Raw genomic sequence first — 23,020 nt, 5'->3', positions numbered from 1 at the left:
AAATAGAATTTTACATTTTAAATTTGTCTTTGACTCAAACATTGACTGTCACTATTTATATGTTTACTTAAAAAAATAATTGAATAGTCTATGGAGCGATGGCTGTCATCGAGTTTTATTTTACTATCATAGAAAATAAGAAGAGAAGCTTTGAGTGCACATAAAATGAACATATTTTCGTGAATCATGTACATGTTTTACAACTTCCCTTTAGGTATAAGTGAAATAATCATATATCTGTATTTAGAACCATTAGTGATGTTTAGTGAAAAAGCTTGTTAAGTTCCGACGATGGCGTCCGATGGTGAAATTTCGTGTGCGAATGATCCTAATTTCGCTGTTATTTACTCATTTTTGAAAACATTTGGCAAACTGTACGGCTTAGAGGTTCCTACGATATCTAAATTACAAGAACTCATAGAGAATACACAAGAAGGTGAGTTATCTTGGTAGATTCGTCATTCCAATTCATAAACAAACATCTTATAAGTTTTTTGTTGTTAGTGTTGGATCCATTGAAGGAGTTACACTTGAGACTTCTGCGCCGTGCTCACAAAACGGTGGCTAGCAACAGATGGGAGAGGTTTATGATAAAGTTTTGCCATCAACAAGGTCATCATCAGGAAGCCTGGGAGATCGAGAGGTTTTCTTACAAGAAAGCTAGCACTCAGGTCAAATTGAAAGTATTAAAGGTAATTACGCCTACTCAGTTTTTGCTAAGATGATGTGCATCTAATCTTTTTAATGCTAGCATATAACACTTTCACAAATGATTCATACCTATGTATGTGTTGTCTGTGTAGGGTACTTGCTTGTAATGGTCATATGTCTATGAATTCTAAATGTGTTTACTTTTAACTGCATATCATCTTGTGCCACAAATTTTTGTTCTAATAAGTATACCAATATCCAAATGTGAAATAGATTCCAGTAGGAATCCTTTTTATATTTACGATTTTTATCATAAAACTTTATGGCTGACAGCCAACTTTTTTTGTTTCTGTGTCAATTATTTTGATCTATTTACATTCCTTTATTTTTTTTTGTTTCTCTTTTTTTTCAACAGTTGTTACTAGAGTACCAATTTACTTGCCATCCAAAGTTCAAGAATGCTGTCAATGCAATATCATGTAAGGAATTGAGGTTGGATCCGATTGGCAGAGATAAGAATGGTTGTGTATATTGGCTGCAGGTGGACCATGAGGCAAATCTCTGTTTGTATAAAGAGGATCAGGATGAGGAGACATGGCAACTAGTAGCTAGGTATGTTAAATACTTAAGTCACAGAAAAAAACCATAAAATACTGCTTTACATACAATCAAGTTGATTAAGATACATTACTCTTATTTGCATTTTAAATGCTTTGAATTCATGAATGAAATGTGTATTAAAATATTTAAATCAAAATCGAAAGATGCTAAAAATACTTTTTGTTTGCTACTGAATTTATTTAAAGTTTTGTATAATATTCTAATTAGAATTATTTTTAATATTTATTTGTATTTGAATATTTTTTGCAATAATTTTGATTGTTTTGTTTTTAGAACTCGGGAAGAGTTGGTGAAAGTAATATCACAATTGAAAAGTGGTGAGGATGTGACTCCACTGTTTGCTACTACCACTAATGTCAATGAAGACTCCAGTAGTGCAGAGATTCCACCACAGTTGGAGGTAACCCATTCTTTGTGTTGATATGAAAATGTTATAAGGGTACAAAAAGAAAAGTGCTTCAATATGTTGGTTATAAGTCTGAAAATTATTAAGTTCATGGTTCAATCAGGTTTGATTAATCAAGTTAGTTTTTTTAAACTCTAATAGGAAACTTGTTAGATTGTTAATGATACTTTATGCAGTTATAGCACATACATTATTTTATCCATGCTTGAATTGTGATTTAAACTATACTCAAGCACATTAATTTTAGTAGAAGCTAATGTATGTATCTAGTCCACAATTGTTATTGTGTCTTGTAGTTAGGATTTAACTAATCCTTAACTGTTACAGACAAACAAATCAGAAGGTGATGGTGAAGGAGAAAACGAAGAAGAGTTCCTAAGTCCTGAATCAGAATCTGAACATGAAGCTGATGAACAGAAAACTGATGAACAGAAAGTTGAAGAACAGAATGCGGAAGAACAGCATGCTGAAGAACATCCTGTACAGGACATGGTGGAAACTAAACAAGAGGAGCCTCCCAGTAATACAGAAGAGAAAGAAGATCCTATAGATGAAGAAACAGAGGCAGAAGAAGTTACTGAGAGTAAAGAACAGGTTGTTGAGCCAGATACAAAAACAATAGAGGAACAAGAACCAGAAGCAGTTCCTGAACCTGAACCTAAACCTGATGCTGCACCTGAACCTTTAAATGCAGAGGAAGAAAAAGCAGAAGCAGAAGTGGAACATGAAAACCAGCAACCAGCAAAAAGTCCTGAGAAACCAGAGTCTCCAAAGGCAGTAGAAAGTAATAAAGAAGAATCAACAGAAGAAAAGCCGACTGAAGAACCAACACCAAGTGAAGATATAACACCAGCTGAAGAAAGCAAAGAAGTAGAAAGTGAAAAACTGAATGAAGATGAAGTAGGTGAAGCTATTGAAGAACCAGTAATGCTGGTCACTGGCGAGGGAAATGGCGCGGATTGCGATAGTTCCTATATAATTGGTGAAGAAATTTCGGAACCCGTAATGTTTTTTTATGGAGAAGGCTGGGGATATGACAATGATACTGGTAACCCCGAAACCATAGAACAAGCTCATAGTCCCGAAGAAAATTCCACTGAAGAAAATGGCAATGAAGAGTGTCTTAATGGTGAGCATCCTCACGAACTTTCAAATTCAAGCAATAAAAATAATTTAGTTAAAAATGTTAAATTAAAAAGTGTACCTTCTGTGACGAAAAGAACTTTAAAAAATCAATCCAATGACGATAGCACAGAGGTGTTAAATACTGATTCTAAAAAACATTGCGTCCGCGACCTAGATCAAACGGATGGTAACGCTAATTCTAATAAGAATACAGAAAATGAATTAAAAAGAGAAGCTAGTAATGATAAAAGTACCACAGATAGTGAAAGTCCTAAGAAGAATAATGCTAAGAAGGGGAGGGGTAAAGTTAAGAAGAAAAGCAATGTAGCAAGGAATTTAAACTTAAACAAAAGTACAGAAGTAGTTAACTCAGAGACTGATAATTGTCATGATAGTAAAACAAGTATTATTGAGAAGAGAAAGAGTAGCGTGTCCTCCGTGGACCAAGACGATACTGTGAACACAGAGAATGAACATGAGAAGAGTCCTGACAAAGAGTTAAAAGTAGAAGACCCTTTACCTCCCAAGAAGTTAAGGTTAGAAACCACACCAGAGAGTGACGTAAACACACATTCCAATGAAGCAGCCGATAATGTAGAGAACAGTGAAACTAATAAAGACAGTTTGAATAACGTTGAAAGCAATGCTATAGCGCAACGGAAGAAAATAAAGGCACACAAAGGTAAATTTAAAAGAAAAAAGATAGTCAAAAAGGTTGATGAAGATGTAGATAAGAACAGTGACAAAGAAACTAATGACAATGGTAAGAAGGAGTGTAAATCTTTGAAAAGGTCTCTATTAGATGCTACGATGAGCGATGATAAGAATAAATCCGAATCTCAAAGCGAAAGTGAAGATGATGAACCCATCACAAGTGGGAAACGTCTTAAAATTAAACCTAAGAAAATCATCACTTCTACCAGGTAACAACTTTTAATATACTTATGTAGTACATAAACCAGCAGTTGACTGTTCATTTGTGATTGTAAAAATATATTTTTATTTACAGAAAAAAAGTGGAAGCCAAACTTCTAGAGAAACATTCAAGTGACGAATCTGAGGAAGAGACTCTCTATAGTATAGGTATTAAGATTTTCTTTATACTAATATCTTTTATAAGTGTAAGTGTCAAGCGAATATTGAGTGGAATTTATGACAACAATTTGCTTTCTATATTATCTAACTGATGATTTATGATCAATATTTCATTTGATTTAAACTGCAATTATATTCTTTTATTAGCATATAACATTCTCTTTCTCCATAAATCTTTTTCTTTCTTCATCTTTTGTTTGATCTTCAATAATCCATTTTAGCTGGCAAGAAAACGACAAAGAAATTAGTTAAAAAGAAAGCAAAGGGGAAGTCTGACAAGGGTAAGTCAAGCAATGACAAAGGCAAGAGTGGTAGAGGTCGTGGGTCGGACGATTCTGACGTGGCGCCGATACGACAGTCGCGGCGGATCGCACAGATGAAGATCAAGGAGGAAGCCGACCGACGGCATATGGAGGAAGTCGCGCTGAGGGAACTCAAGAAGATACATAAGAAAAAGGTAAGAGTGAGCTTGGTTGTGTTTTGTTATGATTGTTTACCTCGTTAGTCATTTATAAAAAGTAGAATAGAAGAAAAAGGGATGGACGGACAGACTTATTTTATTCTTATAGGAATTCAGTACGATATTCGTTTGGGTGATATTCTTAATTCTCAGTTCCCCTTCAGAGCAACATTGTTACTCTTCCAGACTTTGAATGGCAATAGACCACGCCAGACTAGAATAACTCTTATCATAACCGTGAAATTCGCACAGGACTTCATTTTTTCGATGCCTTTTTGGTTACATGTTCTCTACTGTATATTAAGGCATACAGGAGTTGCAGTAGTTGCGAAAACGGGCTTGTTCCTTTAAAGAATATGTTCTTTTAATCTTAATACTAACATAAACAGTGAACCCAGTGTTTAACAATTCAGTTATTAATGTTGCTTCGTACTTTCTGAAACGGAGGCCCAATCTATAAATATAAAGGAGGTATATTATGACTGTGATGAATGGTAGAATTGTTTATGATGAGGAAGTAATAAATTTACTATTGATTTTTTTTAGTTAAAATGTCTTATGTGGTGATTTTTTTTTATCTGAAATAGAACAAAGAAGAAGAGGAAGGCGAGGAGGAGTGGCGTGCCAGTGGAGCGAGCAGCTCTGACGGGGAGCGGCGGCGGCGCAAGTCGCAGTGGCGCTCCGACCACTCCACCGGACCCGAGCCTGACTCCGACTCCGATGAACCATTGTTCGAGCTGCATGAGGAGCCTGAACGTAAGTAGCATAAGGATAGAGAACTGTGGACTGAAGAATCTTACGCGACACTAACAAGTAGAATACCGATAGAGAACTAATAATCACCCTCGATTGAAGAGTCTTACGCGGTACTAACATTATAAACAGAAATTTCATACACATTCAGCCTTGGAACAGTTATTCCTTGAGGTCACAGTATGTACAAAACAACGATTTTAGATCACGACTCAGTACTACAAAGGGTCGCTGCGCTTACACTTTACTTTTGCCGAAAGATGATGAATGGATCTGTAAATTCTTTTGAAGTTAACTATGAATGAACTCCAGTTCGGTTAACTTTAAGTTAAAAATGAGAGTTTTGTATGTAAATCTGCAATTTGTAAGAAGATACAAACAATTTGATACAGTTGCATTGTCATATTCGCTTCTGTGGAGAAGGCAGTTTTATTTTCGCTACTAACTATGAAAAATCTGCTTCAAACTCACTCAATCCAAAATAATAGGTAAAAGCTAAAATAAACACATCACTCAGTGATCTACTTTAAGTACCTAATAATATGATTAGATTAGCATCCATACTAACCTTAATACGGCGATTAATCGCATTAGCACCGCAGCACGTATTCAACCGATGTCTAATACAATGTATTTCTTTCTACAGTTGTTTTCAACAAATCGGACCATGAATTTTCACCGGAATCTGACTTGGAGAGCGGAGAACCTGTCGGTCCTCTCAAACGAGCTCGTACTTTGCAAGAAAGTAAGTATTTGAAGATATAACTTTGAAAATAAACATTAAGATTGAGGATCGTGTTCGTCCCGGTATTACTCTGGATCGGATGATTTTTCTCTTATCATTTTGTGTCTATATAATTTTAAAAACTGGGATACATTATGTGCTCATCATTCTCGAATGACTGCATATAACTGTTTAAAAAGTTATATATTTTGTTGTTTGTTATTTACTGTCGAGACGAGGCTTTTGTGTAATAAAAATTGACAAAACCAGGAAAACGAAGCTACGATAATCCGTTAGTTTTATCTGGGAGCAGGGCAAAATCGGCAAAGCGGCAAGGTTACAGTACCATCCTTTTCTCGAAGCCATTTATGTCAATTTCGACCGCCTATAACTTCGTTGTGGATAAAACAAGAAGCCTGAATATAATTTGCAATTCCAATAAAAAATTGTAACACATAATTACGTTACAGTTTTAAATTTACTTTTAAGAAACACCTAAACAAACACGTCTGTGCCCTAGGTAAAGAAGACGCAGACGGTTTCTGCAAGCGTTGCGGCAGTGGCGAGCAACCGGAGTGGATCCTGCTGTGTGACAGATGCGACGCCGGGTACCACGCCAGCTGCCTCAAGCCCGTACTGTTCGTCGTGCCCGAGGGGGACTGGTTCTGTCCGCCCTGTAACCATGTGAGTGGCTTTGAAAATAGTTCTTAATTATGTTGATTTTAAAGTGTCTTTAAAGTTTGGGTTGATAAAAATTGGGGTCATATCAAGGCGTCTGGTATTTATCAACATTATATAAAGTTATGTACCCACGAGGTAGCATTTAACGCGTAGTACATATCGCTCGCACGTTCAGCAACGTTGCACAGCTTGACTGCACGGTTAGCGCGGTGGCTGGGCAACTGGCTGCCGTGCAACGTGTAGCGGGTTCGATTCCCGCACGGAGCAATTCTTTGTGTGATCCACAAACAGCAATATTGCAGACGAAATCACGTTGCTAATCAAAAATTGCGGGCTGTCAGGTTTTAAAAAAATGTTCTACACTACATGTTGCGAGTCAAACATTGCCTTGTGAAAACAAGACTTAACCGATTCGTTGCGGATGGCACGACAGGCGTGCCATCCAATTTTTTTACATATGGCGTATGACACGCGTGTCGTGTCATTAAATGTCTTTTATCTCGCTCAAATCGAAATTTCTCGAGGTGCTTCTTGAAAAAAAGAAAAAAGAACATTTTATTCTGTACATGGCTGATGGCACAATAGGCGTGTCATCAACTGATATGGCGCTTGACACGACTGTCGTGTCACGAAATATTTGTTCGTCGCCACGCATAAAAGTGCACCAAAATGGGCGTCGCAACGAATCGGTTAATATTCCTACATAACTAAAACATCCCCTGTTCATATCGTTTTGTAACTCTGCATTTTTACGAAAAATAACATTAAAAATCCTTTCAGGACATGTTAATAGCATCGTTAGAAGCAGAACTGGTGAAGTATGACGAGCTGGTGGTGACAGTGGAAGCGGAGAGGGAACGGAAGAAGCTTGAGGAACCGGAGCCCAAGAGTGAGAAGGAGTCAGAAGATGAGAAGGAAGCTCAGAAAGAAGAGGATGATGATGATAAATCTAGTGGTGAGATGTTACTTGATTTATAAACTTGTTGTTATTGAAACTGCTAGTGTTACTGCCGTGTCGACTTCATTTTTTTATGTTAAATGGGCCGACATTTGGCCGCTATCTCGCCAACAATAACCACCCATAATTCACATTTCTTATGATTACCTTTATTTGAATCTACTAGAATTTATGATAAATTCACATTACATCACATCAGGAGTCTATAAGTGGCCTCTGCTGACCAAAGGTCTCTTCTCACATGGAGAAGGTTTGAGCATTAATCACCAAGCTTGCTTAGTGCCTGGAATGTTTTCGTTAACTGTTTGTCAGTGGTGTCTAAATAATTTTAGAAAGCGTCACATTGATACTTGCTATTGGTAGGTTTCGAATCCGCATGCATGGGAGACGGACGTCTTAAACCTCCAGGCCACCATTACATTATAAATTAAAAGTCCTAATTTCCTATTGGTTCAATTTATATATTCTTATAATCCCGTCCGTCCGTCCGGCAGACGGCAGCGGCAGCAGCGATTGGTCGTCGACGTCGTCGTCGGGCGCCGTGTACCGGCTGCGCGCGCGCCGCCAGCTGCCCGTCAGCTACCGCAGCCAGGAGTACGACCGGCTCATCAGCTCCGCCATCAAGGTACGGCCGCCATAGACTAGCTACTCCTTCTACAAACTGGTGGAACGCAACTATACTGACTATCGAACGGAAAAGTCTGTGAGTGAAAGTAAAATGTGAATTTTAGTGACGTAATGTTTTTACATGTCGTTGGGTAAGTGACGGGTCCGGAATATATGTTGGATGTTAAAATGTCTTCCTCAAAAATATTAATTGTATGTATTTAACAAGTGTACAAAATCTAAATAGAAATCATTTGTCTGAACAAGGTACTCTATTAACAACGACATAAAAAAATAGTTTTTCATTAATGTTTAATCTATTTGTAGGAGGAATACGTAGAAGCTACAACAAGCGCGGGTAACCAGGGTCGAGGCAAGGACATATCAACCATAATTGAGGCAGCTGAAGAAGAGAAGATGAAGGCTGAGCGAGAGGCTTTGGAACAGGTGATTATATGACTCTTTCAGATTAAATTATGGGGTGGTCTCTCCGTCTCGGGTGAAAATGCACCGCGTCCCGCGACCCGCAGGAAAAACGATGCGCATTGACCCCTACTAAATTTAATTTATAACTCTCCTCCTTCCGCCGAGAGACGTCTTCTGCTGAACAAAGGCCTCCCCCTTAGTCCTCCACGTAGAACGACTTGCATTCTTTAATAATAATATCACCCAGAGTTAATAATATTGTTTATTTTAGGGCAAACCGATTGAGAGAAAAACAAAGAAGAAACAACGTCGGAAGCCGAGGAAGCTGAACTCCTTGGAGGTACCTTCGGAGGACGATGACGAAACCGATGAAGACTTCAAAGATACTGGGTATGTGTTCGCTATATTTACGAAGAAAAAGTTTATACATTAGTTCTATTTTATAATAACTATTTGAGGCAAGTAACTAGAAAAAAAAACTAAAAATCACAGTTTCCTATTAACATTAATATCTGGAGCAAACCAGGGATTTCATCATGATGAATGATGGTAAGTCTTTGAGCTTAGACATCGTCGCGTCCGCACACGCTGCTCATGATTAAAAGTCCCGCTGTTACTCGAAACTAGCAACTTTTTTCCCAGATTTTTCGTGAGTAAACCGTGATTCGTTCGTATTAACCGGCAAAATGTATTTCTGCAGTGGTTTAAGTATGTCGTCTTCCGAGGACATATCGTCGTCGAACGACCGAGGCAGCTCCAGTGATTCCAGGTCCTCGGACTCGCTGCCTATCCGACGGACATGCAGATCTGATAAGAAAGGTAAAATATTTGTGCTATTTCACATTATTATTGGTTTGAACATGTCTTGCAAAAGCTACGAGGGGTTTATCGTGCGATTCTCAAACCGGAAAAATATTTAAATAAGTAATAGCACTGAGTCTGACATTATGCCTAGTGTATGGCTAAATGAGCCCCGTAAATGTCATTGTTTGGAGCTCATATGCTCATATTATGATCTGATGCAGTAATCCATGAATATATAAAGTTCGATGGTAACATAAATTATCGTAAGTATAAGTCATAAGTAGGTATTGTACCAAAAAAAATATTCGTTTATTTATAACTAACTAGTGGTCGCCTAGTGGTCGAAATTCGACCATTTACGATTTAATTTACAATACCACTTAACATACGTTCAAGGATAATTTTTATTTAACTCAAACTCAAACAAACTCTTTTATAAAACTCTATTCATATGAGACGTCAGAATATCATCGCAATGTCTATTGATTTTGACGTTTTGTCAAATACGATCAGATACTATGCATGTGTGTGTAATGTTTTATTTATTGATTTAATGTACTTTATAAGCATTATTTTTAAAAAATATTAGCGTTCTGTACTTCTCCTACACGTAAACTATAAGTGTACCAAATTTTATGCTCCTACGTCCGCGCAATTTTCGTAAAAAGCGGTCCAAAGTTTTTGCATCACGTATTAATATATAGATATTATACTTATAATTTCGTTTAGGCGAACGTACGAAACTGACGGAATCTTCGCCAGAAGTGAAGAAGAAGAAGAAAGGCCAGTTCGACGACAGTTCCAGTGAATCAGCCGGCGCCAAGGAATGGTCATCCAAATCTAAGTAAGTCAACTTTATTACATAACTCGAAGGGCCTGTTGCGAGCACTACATTGTTAACATGGGATTCATATCAGTACCCTTAGTACGAGTTTGCTTTACGTTTGAAGTAATCGAAACGAGATCGCGTTCGGCGCTCTGATTGGTTGGTTTATTCGAGCCAGCCAATCAGAGCGTCGAACGCGCTCTCGTTTCGATTACTTTAACCACTCTAACGTCCATGGATACTATAGTATCCAAAGTGACGAGTTCTGTTTAACTCCCTCTAGTTTAAAATACGGTCTTGTTTGGTGAGTTTTGACTGATTATCTATACAGCTGAATAAATTGTTCGACGAAAAAATAAGACATGGCGTTGTAATATGCTTTGACAAACAAAATATAAATTTTTAAAGTTAGTTGACTCGTTTTACGCCCGTGTTGTGAAGTGTTTTTGTGAGTTAATTTATCTTGCAAGTGTTATACATCAAAATAAACTAGAAGATTTGTGCTTTACGATGATGTACAAATATCACAGTTTTAGCTGATAAATCTAGTCTAATTTTAACTTCAAACGATTGTTGTTTCAAAAAAATGGCCGGTCTGGTGTTGGCCACTTTTAGTTTTGTTTATACATATTTTACATACTTTGCATTACAATAGTATATAAAATATCGAAATACATTTCGTAATAAGCAAAATAATACATTTTTCAAAGAGAAATATACTAAATTCATTGAAGATTCCATAATAATGTCAATGTGTTCCTCAGGTTTTTTGATGTGTAAAATTACGAGTAGTGTTTTCTTTCGATTTAATTACAATACTTAGAGTTAACCGAATATAATCATATATACATCAAAAGAAAGGGTAATGAGTCTAGTTTGTTGTAAAAATATTTTATTGATAAAATATGCAATAGTTGTGCCGTATATTCTAAAAAGGTAGAAATAATTCTGTTTTTTTTTCTGTGTTTCATGTTTAACCCGTTTTATTGTATTTTAAAGATTAACTAAAGATTTAAAAAAATCGTTAAGATTGATCAGTATTCTTCAATCTTTTTTTTGGTATTCTTTTCTTTATTCTAGGCATTACGGTTCAGTAGCTATATAGGTTTTTTGTTACGACGAACTTGCGAGTCGCGCGCGGTTCGGATGCCGTGCGCGGCTGGACGTTAGAGTGGTTAAACAAAGTAAGCACACTTGTATTAAGGGTACTGTATTCCTTAAAATAATAAGAGACGGAATGATCTTTTCTAGTAACTTAAGTTTTATAAATGAATCAGTGCAATAGATTTTCAGCAGAAACGTAGATGTAGGTGTCGCTACAGTCGGTTTTGGCGTAATCCCTTTAGATTATGACAAAAATTGTATTATCCTTTACCCATGCATTTGCAATATAGCAGCAATTTTTAATATTATAGTCATGATAGTGTTTTTTGTCTCATGGTAAAGTAGTAGTTAAATATATTTTTTCACATGTGAAGGACATATTATATGCAAACAATTTGTTTTTCACAGGTCAAAATCAAAATCCCGACCTCCGAAGGCGAAGCGGCGCGATAAATCAAAGAAGAGACGTAAGCGCAGTGGTTTGACGCAGTACGATGCGGAAGGTAACGTGATCCGTGCCCGGGTCACGTACGGGGGTCTTAGTGGGGATGACGGGGTCAACGATTGGTCCCCCAAGCACAGAACGAGGCAGAAGAAGATTAATTATACTGAGATGCCCAATACAGAGTCTGAGGATGTAAGTACTACAATCTTACTACTAACTACCATTGTTATTTGATGGTTTCAGAGGGATTAATAAAATTCTATGCAAAAATTTATAATATTTTAGTTCAGTTTGTTTTATAAATAAAGTATACCACTAAGTTGACTGAAGAATACTTGCTTTATATTTTTTCAGAAATTAAAGAAACTGTCTTCAGTGACTGTAGTTACAATAACGAGACCGCCTGTCTTTACATTTAAAATGAAAATTCGTTAAAATTTTCTTTAAACATAATTTTCTCCTAACAACGTCGTGTGGATAACGGGTTTGGACCCAATCCTATTAATTTTCATGTACATATAAAGATCACTCTCATCTTCTTTCACAGGAAATGCACAAATCAAGCGGCAAACACATGCCGGACAGCTCAGACGAGTACAAAATCGACACGGACGCAACAACGGACTCTGATGATGAACGGGCTAAACGCAAGAAGGCAGAAGAGGAAGAAATAGACCAGTCTAGCGAGGAGAAGAGGAAGGCTCTCAGTGACTTGATCAAGAAGACCGCTGTGGTACCGCTTGAGAAGTTACCTGAAGATGTCACCAAGGCTAAGACTGAGGAGTTACAAGCGCATCTCAGTAAGTTGTGTCAGTATTACTTGAGATATTTTGTATAAAATACTCTTTTATGTGTTTGTTGAACTAGGTGTATGAATGATTGTGATGGTAAGGGCCCAATGTATGCCCAGTCGACATTCGATTCGAAATTCGAGGGACTCTTAAAATATTTCGAATTACCGAATGGTCGAAATATCAATTGGTCCGAAATTTGAATTTGTCTCAAACTTTGGGTTTTTTACTCGAATTTTGGACATATGACGCCAAATATTGGAATTAACGAGTCGTTTTGTTACGTAGCAATGATTTAATTTTTTCGAATTAGGTTCTTACCTACTGTATAAAAATGTATTTAGTTTGAAATATAAAGAGATTTTCTAGAGACCTCGTGATGACTTCGAATTATTGAGAGGTTCGAATTATCGAAAGTTTGAATCTACTAAATGAGTCTACCTCGAGGAATAAGCGCCGATCCTAGCAAGACACATTGTCTTGCTTCTATTGCATCAAAAAAAAAAAGGAAAAAAATCTTTATTTCAAATAGACCAGGATAGCACCTAGATGGGACCAATAGCATCTATATCGAACTAAAGATATCGTGCTTCCTTTCTTATTTCATTTGTAAATTAAATGGAAATAATAATGGAAGGTATAATGAATGACTAGTAAGCAGAGTATTGTTTCCCACAGATGCCCAAGCAGCCCTAAGCGCGCGTCCCGCCCGCGGTCGAGGCAGTCGAGGCGGTCGCGGTAGCAGGTAAACTATCACTTTCATCATCATTATCATTCCAATATCACTACTAATCTCGGTCGAGTAAGATTATACTAGTTATAAAACAAATTCTCTTTTTGTCTATTCGTGATATACTCAGAAGCTTTAAAACGTAGTTGTCTAATTTATAGAATTTATGAAACATTTCACCGTTGCAAGATTTTTAAATCTTTAACAAATTCACCATTTGATACCTTTAGATACATTTTCATTCTGTTTAGTTATACTTCCAATGCTAATTATATTCAAGTGATGTTTACGGCAGGGGCCCGCGTGGAGGCCGGGGCCGCGGCGGGGGCCCGAGCTCGGGGCCCAGCACGCCGGCGGCGGGGGATGCACCCGCCAGTGACGACGCACTCGCTAAACTTATCGGAGTCAAAATTAAAGGTACCAATGCTCTTCACATGCTACAAAGTCATTTAATATTTTTCTAATACTAAAATCTTTATTACACAATGTCAATAGCTATTTTCTAAGTATCAAATACTCCAGTAAAATTTTGGTTTAGTAACCTCTTCATAATACAGGAGAAAACCAAAAACACGAACAAACATATAACATACAGTGATAGTATTGGTGTAAAAGTATATAATTTTAGCTTGACAAGTTTCAATTTATGTTTATACAGATCTCAGAACGGACGGCTCACCAATGAAACCTAATCAAGTAAGTTTGGATCAACTAAGCCGTTTTATAAACACAAACACAAGGCACCCTTGTATTTGCACTACATAAAAAATTGGAAGTCTACAAGATTAGTGACCATATATCATTTTACAGGTGGAAAGGGAGAAAAAGCGACAAGAACGCGAAGCGAAACGAGCCGAGCGTGAAGCGAAGAAAGTGGAAAGATTACAAAAGAAAGAAGAAAAAGAGAAGATGAAAGAAATGAAGGCTAAAGAACGGGAGGAGAAGAGACTCGCGCGACTAGCCATGCAAGAGAACAAGAGAATTAAGAAGGAGAAAATGGAGTTCCCTGTTGGTCCTCCTATGTCGTACGGTGGTCCTGGTGGCCCCGGTGTTCCAATCGGACCTGGTGGACCCATCGGACCTGGTGGACCAGGTGGGTCTGGCCCAAGGCCGCATGGCTTTGGACCCTCACCGCACATGCCTAACGATTTCCATGAACAACCACGGTTTCCTACCACACCGAGGCTACAGGTAATTATGTCATTTTTATATTGAGGTCATTTTCAGTAGATTTCTCTCAAAAGAATCTAATCTCACGTCAAGCTTTTATATCATTTGAATTAAACAGTGTTTATGGCGATGAACGCGTATACAAAATTTCAACGGTTGTTTATATTGCGCAAACCTTAAAAGACCCTAAATAGAAAAATCTGTTTTTATTGTATCAAATCCCAATTTTTTTTAAATGATATGTAACATTAGTTTTTGTATAACGGTATGTATTGTGCTACAGGTCCGTGCGGAGCTCCGCGGAGTACTGACGGGCGACGAGCGACAACTGGCGCGCCCCGACCATGGCGCCGCGCTCAGGGAAGGTACGGGGACTTATTAGTACTAGTGGTCGCCTAGTGGTTGAAATTCAACCATATACGATTTAATTTACAATACCACTTAACATACGTTCAAGGATATTTTTTATTTAACTCAAACTCAAACAAACTCTTTTATAAAACTCTATTCATATGAGACGTCAATATCATCGCAATGTCTATCGATTTTGACGTTTTGTCAAATACGATCAGATACTATGCATGTGTGAGAATGTTTTATTTATTGATTTAATGTACTTTATAAGCATTATTTTTGAAAAATATTAGCGTTATGCACTTCTTCTACACATAAACTATAAGTGTACCAAATTTTATGCTCCTACGTCCGCGCAATTTTCGTAAATAGCGGTCCAATGTTTTTGCATCACGTATTAATATATAGATTCACACACTACTATATCTTACTGCATTGTTTAGTGGCTTGTTTTAAAGGGGGATGGAAGTTCGGGGTGGATTCTATTGACTACATCAAAATTATCTAAGACATATATTTCTCACCTTATCTTAGGGGGATCCGTCTGTTTATATGAAACCTTTCCTTACTAATATTGAGCTTTTATTGTTTCTTCTTAAAACCAATGTTATAATATCCAGGTACGCTTTCAGTAGCCGGGTCGCCGCAGCCGTTCAAGCCGATCACGGAGGAGCCGAGCATCATCACGCGGATGCCGCATATGATCAACCAGCAATACAGGTGAGCATATCAAGTGTTTAAAAGTTTAAATGAGATTTGGTATGTCGGAGTAGACTTAAGGAACCTTCGTAATAATCTCGATGGAAATCTAGTCTTAGGTAAACCGTCGTATTATTGTTGTTGTAATGTGTTGTCGTCCCGCAGGGGTCCGATGATGTACGGCGGCGGCGCGTCGTACGGCGGGCGCGGGCAGCCCGTGTCCATGTACCCGCTGCACCCCGCGCTGGGCGCGCGACACTACTACCGCCCGCCGCAGCATGGACCCCACGGCGCATACCCGCGCCCCTACACCGACCCCGGCGCCGCGCGACCCCACCACATGCATGGGGGACCGCCCGGACACGGCGCCATGCCACCCGGGCACGGACCGCCCACCAGCACGCACGGACCTTCAGGCCACGGCCCGTCCCCTCCTGGTCATGGCCCTCCTCCTGGCCACGGCCCTCCCCCTGGTCACGGGCCACCACCCGGCCATGGCCTTCCTCCTCCTGGTCACGGCCCACCTCTTGGTCACGGTCCGTCTCCTGGTCACGGACCCTCACCCGGGCACGGGCCTCCCCCCGGCCATGGCCCCACTCCCCCAGGCCACGGGCTCCCTCCCCACGGGCCCCCGCACCCCGGCCACGGGCCGCTCGGCTTACATCGACCGCACGCACCCGGCCCACCCGGGGCGATGCCTCCTACTTCAAGCCCACACGGACCACCAAACTCTGGCCTGGCAGGCCCCGGCGGACCACTCGCTATACTCCGCGGTATGGCTCCAGGTTTAGTGGGTCCCCTCGCCGGGGCACTACAAGGTCGCGAACCACCTTCAGCATCACCGTCAGCTCCCCCGCGGTCTACGCCACCAGCAGAACATGAGCCGCCTGTGCGAATTAAGGCAGAAGTTAAAACTGAACCAGAATACAATTCCCCTGCTGGATCACCCGCGCGGGAACCCACCCCGCCACGTGACGAGCCACCCAGACATCCCAAAATAAAACATACAGAGAACAAAGACCGGCGACCGAGGTACCCGCTCGGGCCGTACGCGCCGCAGTATGGGCCTTACGGTCCGTATGCACCAGGCCCTGGGCCAGCTGACCGTCCGGGGCCACCTGGACCTCGCGGGCCTCCTCCGCTACACAACCCTTATGCAACTGAAGCACGACCTCGGAGTCCTGCGTCTTTAGAGAGACCGCAATCTCTGGAGAGGCCTCATTCACTAGAGAGGCCACACTCTTTAGAATCACCTGCCCACGGACCCCCTGCACATGGCCCACCCACGCACGGGCCGCCTCCACACGGGCCCCCTACACTGGGGCAGCCACCGCACGGACCCCCCGCGCATGGCCTGCCAGCACATGGCCCCCCTCCGCACGGGCCTCCAGTGCACGGGCCGCCAGCGCACGGGCCGCCTGCGCATGGACCCCCAGCACACGGACCCCCTCCTCATGGGTCGCCAGTGCAGGGGCTTCCTACGCACGGGCCACCTCCTCATGGTCCGCCAGCCCACGGGCCCCCTACACACGGGCTGCCTCCGCACGGCCCCCCTGCACATGGTCCGCCAGCGCACGGCCCTCCCCATGGGCCAGTGCCCCCCGGGCCGGGTTTCCTAGCCGCGCACCTGCGGCCGATGTTACGTCCGCCGTACGTGGCGGTGGCGGCGGGGCGCGGCAGCCCGGTGGGCGCCCCCTTCGCGCCGCAGTTCAGTGAAGTAGCGCGGACGTCGCCCGGCGCGCGCGACGAGCTGGGCGCGGCGCCGCTGGTCACGGTGAAGACGGAGGCCGGCGTGGGCCCCCCGCGGCCGGAGGGGGAGGGCGCGGAGGGGGGCTCGGTGTTCGGCGGGCTGGTGAGCTACTTCTCCAGCCAGCACGAGGACGACATGGACGCGTGACGGACTGTACATATGACACCGAGCGATAGATAATTATATATTTATGCGCCGCGCGCGGCGGCTCGCCCTGTACGATATTATGTGTTAGCGTAGGAGATTTAGTTTAGCGATAGGAAGTAAATATTATATATTTTGAGTCTTTTTGGTCTCGAATAGGCGAATGTATTATTATTTTGGTTATGTTTAAGTGAGATTTATTTATATACGACCGATAGGTACTTACAGTATACTCTGAATACGAATTTTATTAAAGAGATCGACGACATTTTTTTTGAAAAAATAAATGTTTTCTCCTACAAGTAACGTGTTTTATTTGTACAATAATAATTTTCATCATTTCATATTTCAATTCTTATGTCCATAATATTATTTTAGGGATGCATCGATATCGATGCGCATTTGCGCACTACAAAGTGTGTAACAATATGAATAAATTTATTTTAGGTCGATATTGGATGCATCCCTAACAAAATAGAAGTTATAATAGCACTTCAATACATTGCATTGGTGTTATTATTTAATACATACAAATAATTGTATCCAAACTATATTATAATACTTTATTTTCGAGGTCTGCCGGCAACTTTTTTACTTCCCGCCGCTGTCTTGTTTTTGCCACTAAATGATAAAGGTTGTTCTGAAAACAAAACAAATTATATCGTATTACTATTGTTATAAATAAAGCTAGATTTTTGTTATAAACGAATTAAGATTTAAAATACATTGAGTTTCAAACATATGCAAGTAAAAAATCTAAAACACAAATAGTATTGAAATCTAAAATCAGTGATAATGTTTAGAGAATGGAAGAAGGATGACGTATACAACACTCACCAGGTGGCGCTATCTTGAGCGAAATATCGTATGTTTTGCTTTTCGGCCTTTTAGCAGCCGGCTCCAGTTTCTCAGGGGTTTCTGTCGGTGTCACAGTCTCCTGTGTGGCTGCCCATCCATCCTGCAATACAAATATATTTATTTGAATGTTATACTCTATTACCCGTCGGGGTCTGACAGAAGAAAAGTCCTCTTATGTCGAGGAGGCCCATACTCTAGTATTTTGATGATGATTTTTATTTTTATTCTTTATTCTTATGATAATGAATTTTGAACATTTACATAGAAGATTTCCTCATAGCTGGATTGATCGTGACAAGAATATTGGATTTCAAATTTAATTTTCAATATAAACAATATTCTAGTGTTAATAGGTTTTCGAAAATTGTAGGAATGTTTCAGATAACTTACTTCTATCGCTTCACCTACCTCTGGGTCTTCTATTTCAGGTGCAATGGGTAGGAAGGACAGCATTTGTTCGTCCTCTCCGTCTTCGTCTGAACTGCAGAAAGCCGCTACAGGCTCGCAAGTAGTTACATCCACCTGTTTTATATAGAAGATTGGTTATATTAAATTATTATTTGTGATTTAGCATTTTCATACTGAAAGAGAAAATTGAAAAATAAGGAAAAGGCATAAACTGCTTCGATAAATAAAATTAGATTACACTATGTTCGACTGTTTTTGGTTCTTTTATAGCAGGGTTATGCTATATAATTTTATATCGCTTTATACCCGTTGGGTAATAAGCGTGTCATTGTTGCAAGTCTTTGTAAAGAGAAGCAAAAACGCATATTTTTTTCGACAATACAGTCATTTTCTGAAACAAAAACTACGAAAAACTTTACACTTATCCATACCTCGACTTCCTCATCATCATGGCTCTCCCCAGCCTGGTCCACCGAGCGGTCTTCGTCTTCTACATCGAACTCGCTCTCCCGTTCCTCATACTCCACATTCTCGTCCAGTTCCTTGAAGTCCGGCGCAAAGGCTGACCAGTTCTCCACTTGGTTCTGTGCCCATATTGATACTACACCTGTAGGATTTTAATAGTTGCATGATTATTTTCTTTTAGCTTGCTATAGTGCTGTTTCTTAAATGATGAGTATGTATTGATAGACGATTATTTTATTTGATATGCAATTTATAATATCCCGTTTCTTTTTTCATTGATCAATAGGTGAACGTGCATGCGGCTCCGAGTATAAGCCCCGATGTTGATCGAAATTAGTCGAGCATCCTCGAATACTTTACGTTACAAATATTATGTCTCAAGATCGTTATTATACAACAAAATAACTGGTAAACAGTGTAATAGATGACTTATGATGACAGATTAGAGTAAGTTGATCTGCTAGCCATTTTAAATGGAGCATCTAGTTCCAATTAATGGAAAACATGCACTCTATTCAAGTATCTCTTTCAGTGTCTACATTATACATAAACAATGAAGCAAACACTTACCAGCGCTAATACTAGCAATGATCGGTCTAATAGGATGCCACACGACATCGAGCAGTAGTTCTCCTTTAGTCCCGTGTAGGATCTTGACAAGATTACCGATGGATTTCTCCCAAATGTAGAGGGCGTGTTGCCGAGCTGATCCGGCGCAGATGTACTCTCCGTCGCCAGAGAAACAGCATTTCTTCCATGTTGTTCTAGTGGAATAGACATAAAATGAATACATACATACTTAGTTATTTATTTTTCTCAACAAAAGTCTACATGGTGTCATGAGGTATACTATTCCCGCACGGAGCAATTCCCGCACGGAGTAATTCCCGCACGGCGCAATTCCCGCACGGAGCAATTCCCGCACGGAGAAATTCCCGCACGGCGTAATTCCCGCACGGAGCAATTCCCGCACGGCGCAATTCCCGCACGGAGGCATTCCTGCACGGTACTATTCCCGCACGGAGTAATTCCCGCACGGCGCAATTCCCGCACTGAGAAACGCCCGCACGGAGCATTTCCCGCACGGACCCGAATCCCGACTGCTTCAATTTTACGTTGGCTTTCTCGTTTTAGGCTTTTTTTATTTTCAAATTATAAATAAAGAAACGCAGTCGGGTTTTTTAGTTTTTAAATTGCCTTTTTTTGTATAAGTGAAAATTTAAAGGTGCGTGTATTATTGAAATAAATAAATAGTTAAATAGTTTATTTCCAAAAACTTAGTCACAATGTACTTAAATATAGCATCTTCCTTAACACGTTAAACGCCATGGGGGACACCAGGTGACCGACGTTAGCGGAGGATTTGCCTTCAACAGTTTTCTATTGGCAGTTAAAGACTTAAAATAAAATGAAATTTTGTATTCATGTTTTTTTTTGTTTTAGGTGCCAGACCTGTGTTTGTCATACACACACCACAAACAGACATCTTTTAGTCATTCATTGTCTACTGACAATGAAAATAATGATGATTCTTACTTATTGACAAGATCCTGTAGTTTCTGTATAGGCTCTGGCTCGCCATTGACGCCGCACTTAAGTACTGTGTTTGTGTCGTATACTCGAATGACACGGTCCGATGTGTTTACCAGGAAGCAGCTGAAATTGTAAAATTATGTATTTAGTTATTTATTGCTACTCAACACTTATATAACAAGCAGAACAACAAATAAAGTTAGTTTACAACAAACGAAAATGTATTACACCCACTGAACAAGTCTTCTGTTTAAAAAACTGTCTGTAGATCACACAAATATTTGTACAGTATCAAATCTGCGGTTTTGCAGCCAATCAAAGTAAGTAGACCATAAAAAATATTTGATACTTACTCTCCTCTTCTTGCGAATTCTATACTTTTGATGCTAGTGGTGCTTGATGTTCCGACTGTGATCTTAAAGCTAGCCTTTATAGCTAAAGACTGAGGGTCTAAAATTAATATCTTCCCTTTTGCATTGCCTGTGTACACATGGTCACCTCTTCTGTCGAAAGAGGCTATTACATTTATGTCACCCTGTAAAAAAAATAATTGTATTAACAATTGATATTTTTATAATAACTGTCGTGAGGCGACTAGATTGGCAGACTCGGCGTAGCCTACTCAGTGGATTGCGCGACGTCGCTGTGTCTGCTGCTTATAATGATGGGTGGGATGAGTAGAGCTTTTCTCAGTATGTTTACGTGAGTCAACCATTATTACCCGACTGCGCCAGAAGGAGGGTTATTTTTAGGTTATTATCTTTTTATTAAATGTGAAATCAAAAAAGTATCAAATATTTACAAATTTAATTAGTATTTTATTAGTATATCTCACTTTAATTAGTTTAAATAAATTAAAAACATCATGCTGTAATAAATAGAAGCCAAGCAGAGCGGGTGAATTCGCGCGGAAATAGCTAGTGTTATAAATAAAAGTTGAACAACTTACATCGTCATCTATAGGTAATATTTTGTGTTCCCCGTCCGTATCAACCAGCAGTGCTGCGTGCCTCATCGGACACACTAAGAATCTCTTGTCATTCCTCGGATCAAATTGAACTCGTAATATAGGTGTTGGGAATCTGTACCGTTGTTCACATTCTCCGGACAAAACATCCCATATACATACATTATGGTCTGTTGAGGCTGAAAGGAGCTGTGGACAAAAATATACCATAATATTGTGACTTTAATGTTTATTTTAGGTTACCCACATATCTATACTTTACAAAATAGTGTTCTTATGAGTGGAATAAGTAAAGAGATTATTTTGCTATGTGAATTGAATATAAGAGTAGATTCTGTGAGAGACTGTGTTAAGAAAATAGTGATAAATTTATTTGAAGGGGTAAATTTGTCCAGATACTTTTCCTGCTTTGGGTAAATGAGAGTATCAAACTCTTACTGACTAAAAACCTCCCTGTTCCTACTCCTACTTAGAGCTGGACCGGGGTAACCCATTAGTTTGTCAACAGTAAAGTAAGTCTACAATAAAAATACATTACCTTTTTACAGTTCCTCGACCAACTAAGACTGCAAACAGGATAAACATGAGCTGATATTGATTTAGCTATGCCCCTTGTCAAGAAGTCCCATATAAATATCCTGCCATCATTGCAACCCACAGCTAATAAAGTGCCTCTTCTATTGAATGCACATGTTGCTGCCAATGATATTGAGTCTAGGGTACCATCAAATTCCTGAAAAAAAAAACAAATCAATTTGTCATTTTGTTTAGGAAACAGTTGCAAAAAAAAACTTTCAAGACCAAGTTTTTTTGGAAATGTTTTAAAAGACGCGTGGTAATATTAGAATAGAGTCGGAATACGGAATACCGCCGGCGTAAACTATATTTAAAGTACATTTTTCGATGCAAGTAAACAACAGGTATTCGTATAAAAAACTTGTGTAATAAAACTAGAATGAATGTAAACGTACCTCAGGATAGTTCTGTCCAAACGATTCTGAAAAAAAAACAAAAAATGTTCTAAATTGTAATGTAAACAATAACATAACAATGCAACCAGCACCAAAGTGCACGGTATTTAAAAAAAAACACTTACCGAGTAATTCCAAATTCATATTTATATATGTATATATTTATTAGTAAATAAGTTTGTTTAGCGTTAAAATAGATCACGTATAATGCTAATGGATACTGTAATAAAGTTACAAATAATTACGAAGACTGCAACAGAAAATTCGAGTACACAACGCTAAAATTGACATTTGATTTGTTTGACATCGACAGTAAAATGCGGTAGATACGTTTCGTTTTCATTCGAGTACTTTTTTTTGGTTTCGGTACATAATTTAGCAGCACAGCTATTCATTACCTTGAGAAGGTCAGAATATTCGACATAATGTATAATAACTATCGATACTAAATATAACTACAGTAGTACTATCAATAGTAGAAATCTCACAGTATTT

At 39.5% G+C, this 23,020-nt stretch overlaps 2 protein-coding genes across 8 annotated transcripts; one reads left to right on the top strand and one right to left on the bottom strand.

Moving 5' to 3' along the window:
* The first annotated feature begins 77 nt into the window (after window positions 1-77).
* On the top strand, window positions 78-17,625 carry LOC118265625 (remodeling and spacing factor 1). 6 transcript variants are annotated; one of them, XM_035578637.2, is made up of 25 exons: window positions 78-436; window positions 505-692; window positions 1,067-1,263; window positions 1,546-1,672; window positions 2,006-3,726; window positions 3,813-3,886; window positions 4,120-4,355; window positions 4,946-5,114; window positions 5,758-5,856; window positions 6,356-6,519; window positions 7,297-7,471; window positions 7,969-8,099; window positions 8,408-8,527; window positions 8,778-8,896; window positions 9,207-9,325; window positions 10,040-10,154; window positions 11,649-11,877; window positions 12,233-12,485; window positions 13,155-13,221; window positions 13,502-13,623; window positions 13,865-13,902; window positions 14,017-14,397; window positions 14,660-14,741; window positions 15,351-15,450; window positions 15,595-17,625. In XM_035578637.2, exons 1-25 carry the CDS (start codon window positions 292-294, stop codon window positions 17,324-17,326), a joined length of 6,903 nt encoding a protein of 2,300 aa, XP_035434530.2. In that variant the 5' UTR covers window positions 78-291; the 3' UTR covers window positions 17,327-17,625. The 6 variants fall into 6 exon arrangements, with proteins under 6 accessions (XP_035434530.2, XP_035434526.2, XP_035434528.2 ...); XM_035578633.2 differs by having other exon boundaries at window positions 13,487-13,623; XM_035578635.2 differs by having other exon boundaries at window positions 12,233-12,494.
* LOC118265628 (retinoblastoma-binding protein 5 homolog) lies at window positions 17,613-22,820 on the bottom strand. 2 transcript variants are annotated; one of them, XM_035578640.2, is made up of 11 exons: window positions 22,651-22,820; window positions 22,526-22,551; window positions 22,093-22,287; window positions 21,537-21,743; window positions 20,941-21,122; window positions 20,591-20,710; window positions 19,625-19,818; window positions 19,021-19,196; window positions 18,572-18,703; window positions 18,161-18,281; window positions 17,613-17,963 (listed from the first exon to the last, which is right to left on the bottom strand). In XM_035578640.2, exons 1-11 carry the CDS (start codon window positions 22,667-22,669, stop codon window positions 17,887-17,889), a joined length of 1,449 nt encoding a protein of 482 aa, XP_035434533.1. In that variant the 5' UTR covers window positions 22,670-22,820; the 3' UTR covers window positions 17,613-17,886. The 2 variants fall into 2 exon arrangements, with proteins under 2 accessions (XP_035434533.1, XP_035434534.1); XM_035578641.2 differs by having other exon boundaries at window positions 18,590-18,703; window positions 22,651-22,819.
* Between the last annotated feature and the right edge of the window lie 200 nt (window positions 22,821-23,020).

The sequence above is a fragment of the Spodoptera frugiperda genome, chromosome 28, assembly GCF_023101765.2.
Source record: "Spodoptera frugiperda isolate SF20-4 chromosome 28, AGI-APGP_CSIRO_Sfru_2.0, whole genome shotgun sequence".
Lineage (NCBI taxonomy): Eukaryota > Metazoa > Arthropoda > Insecta > Lepidoptera > Noctuidae > Spodoptera > Spodoptera frugiperda.
The sequence above is the reverse complement of the archived record's forward strand: the minus strand, read 5'-3'. Positions and strand labels throughout refer to the sequence as shown.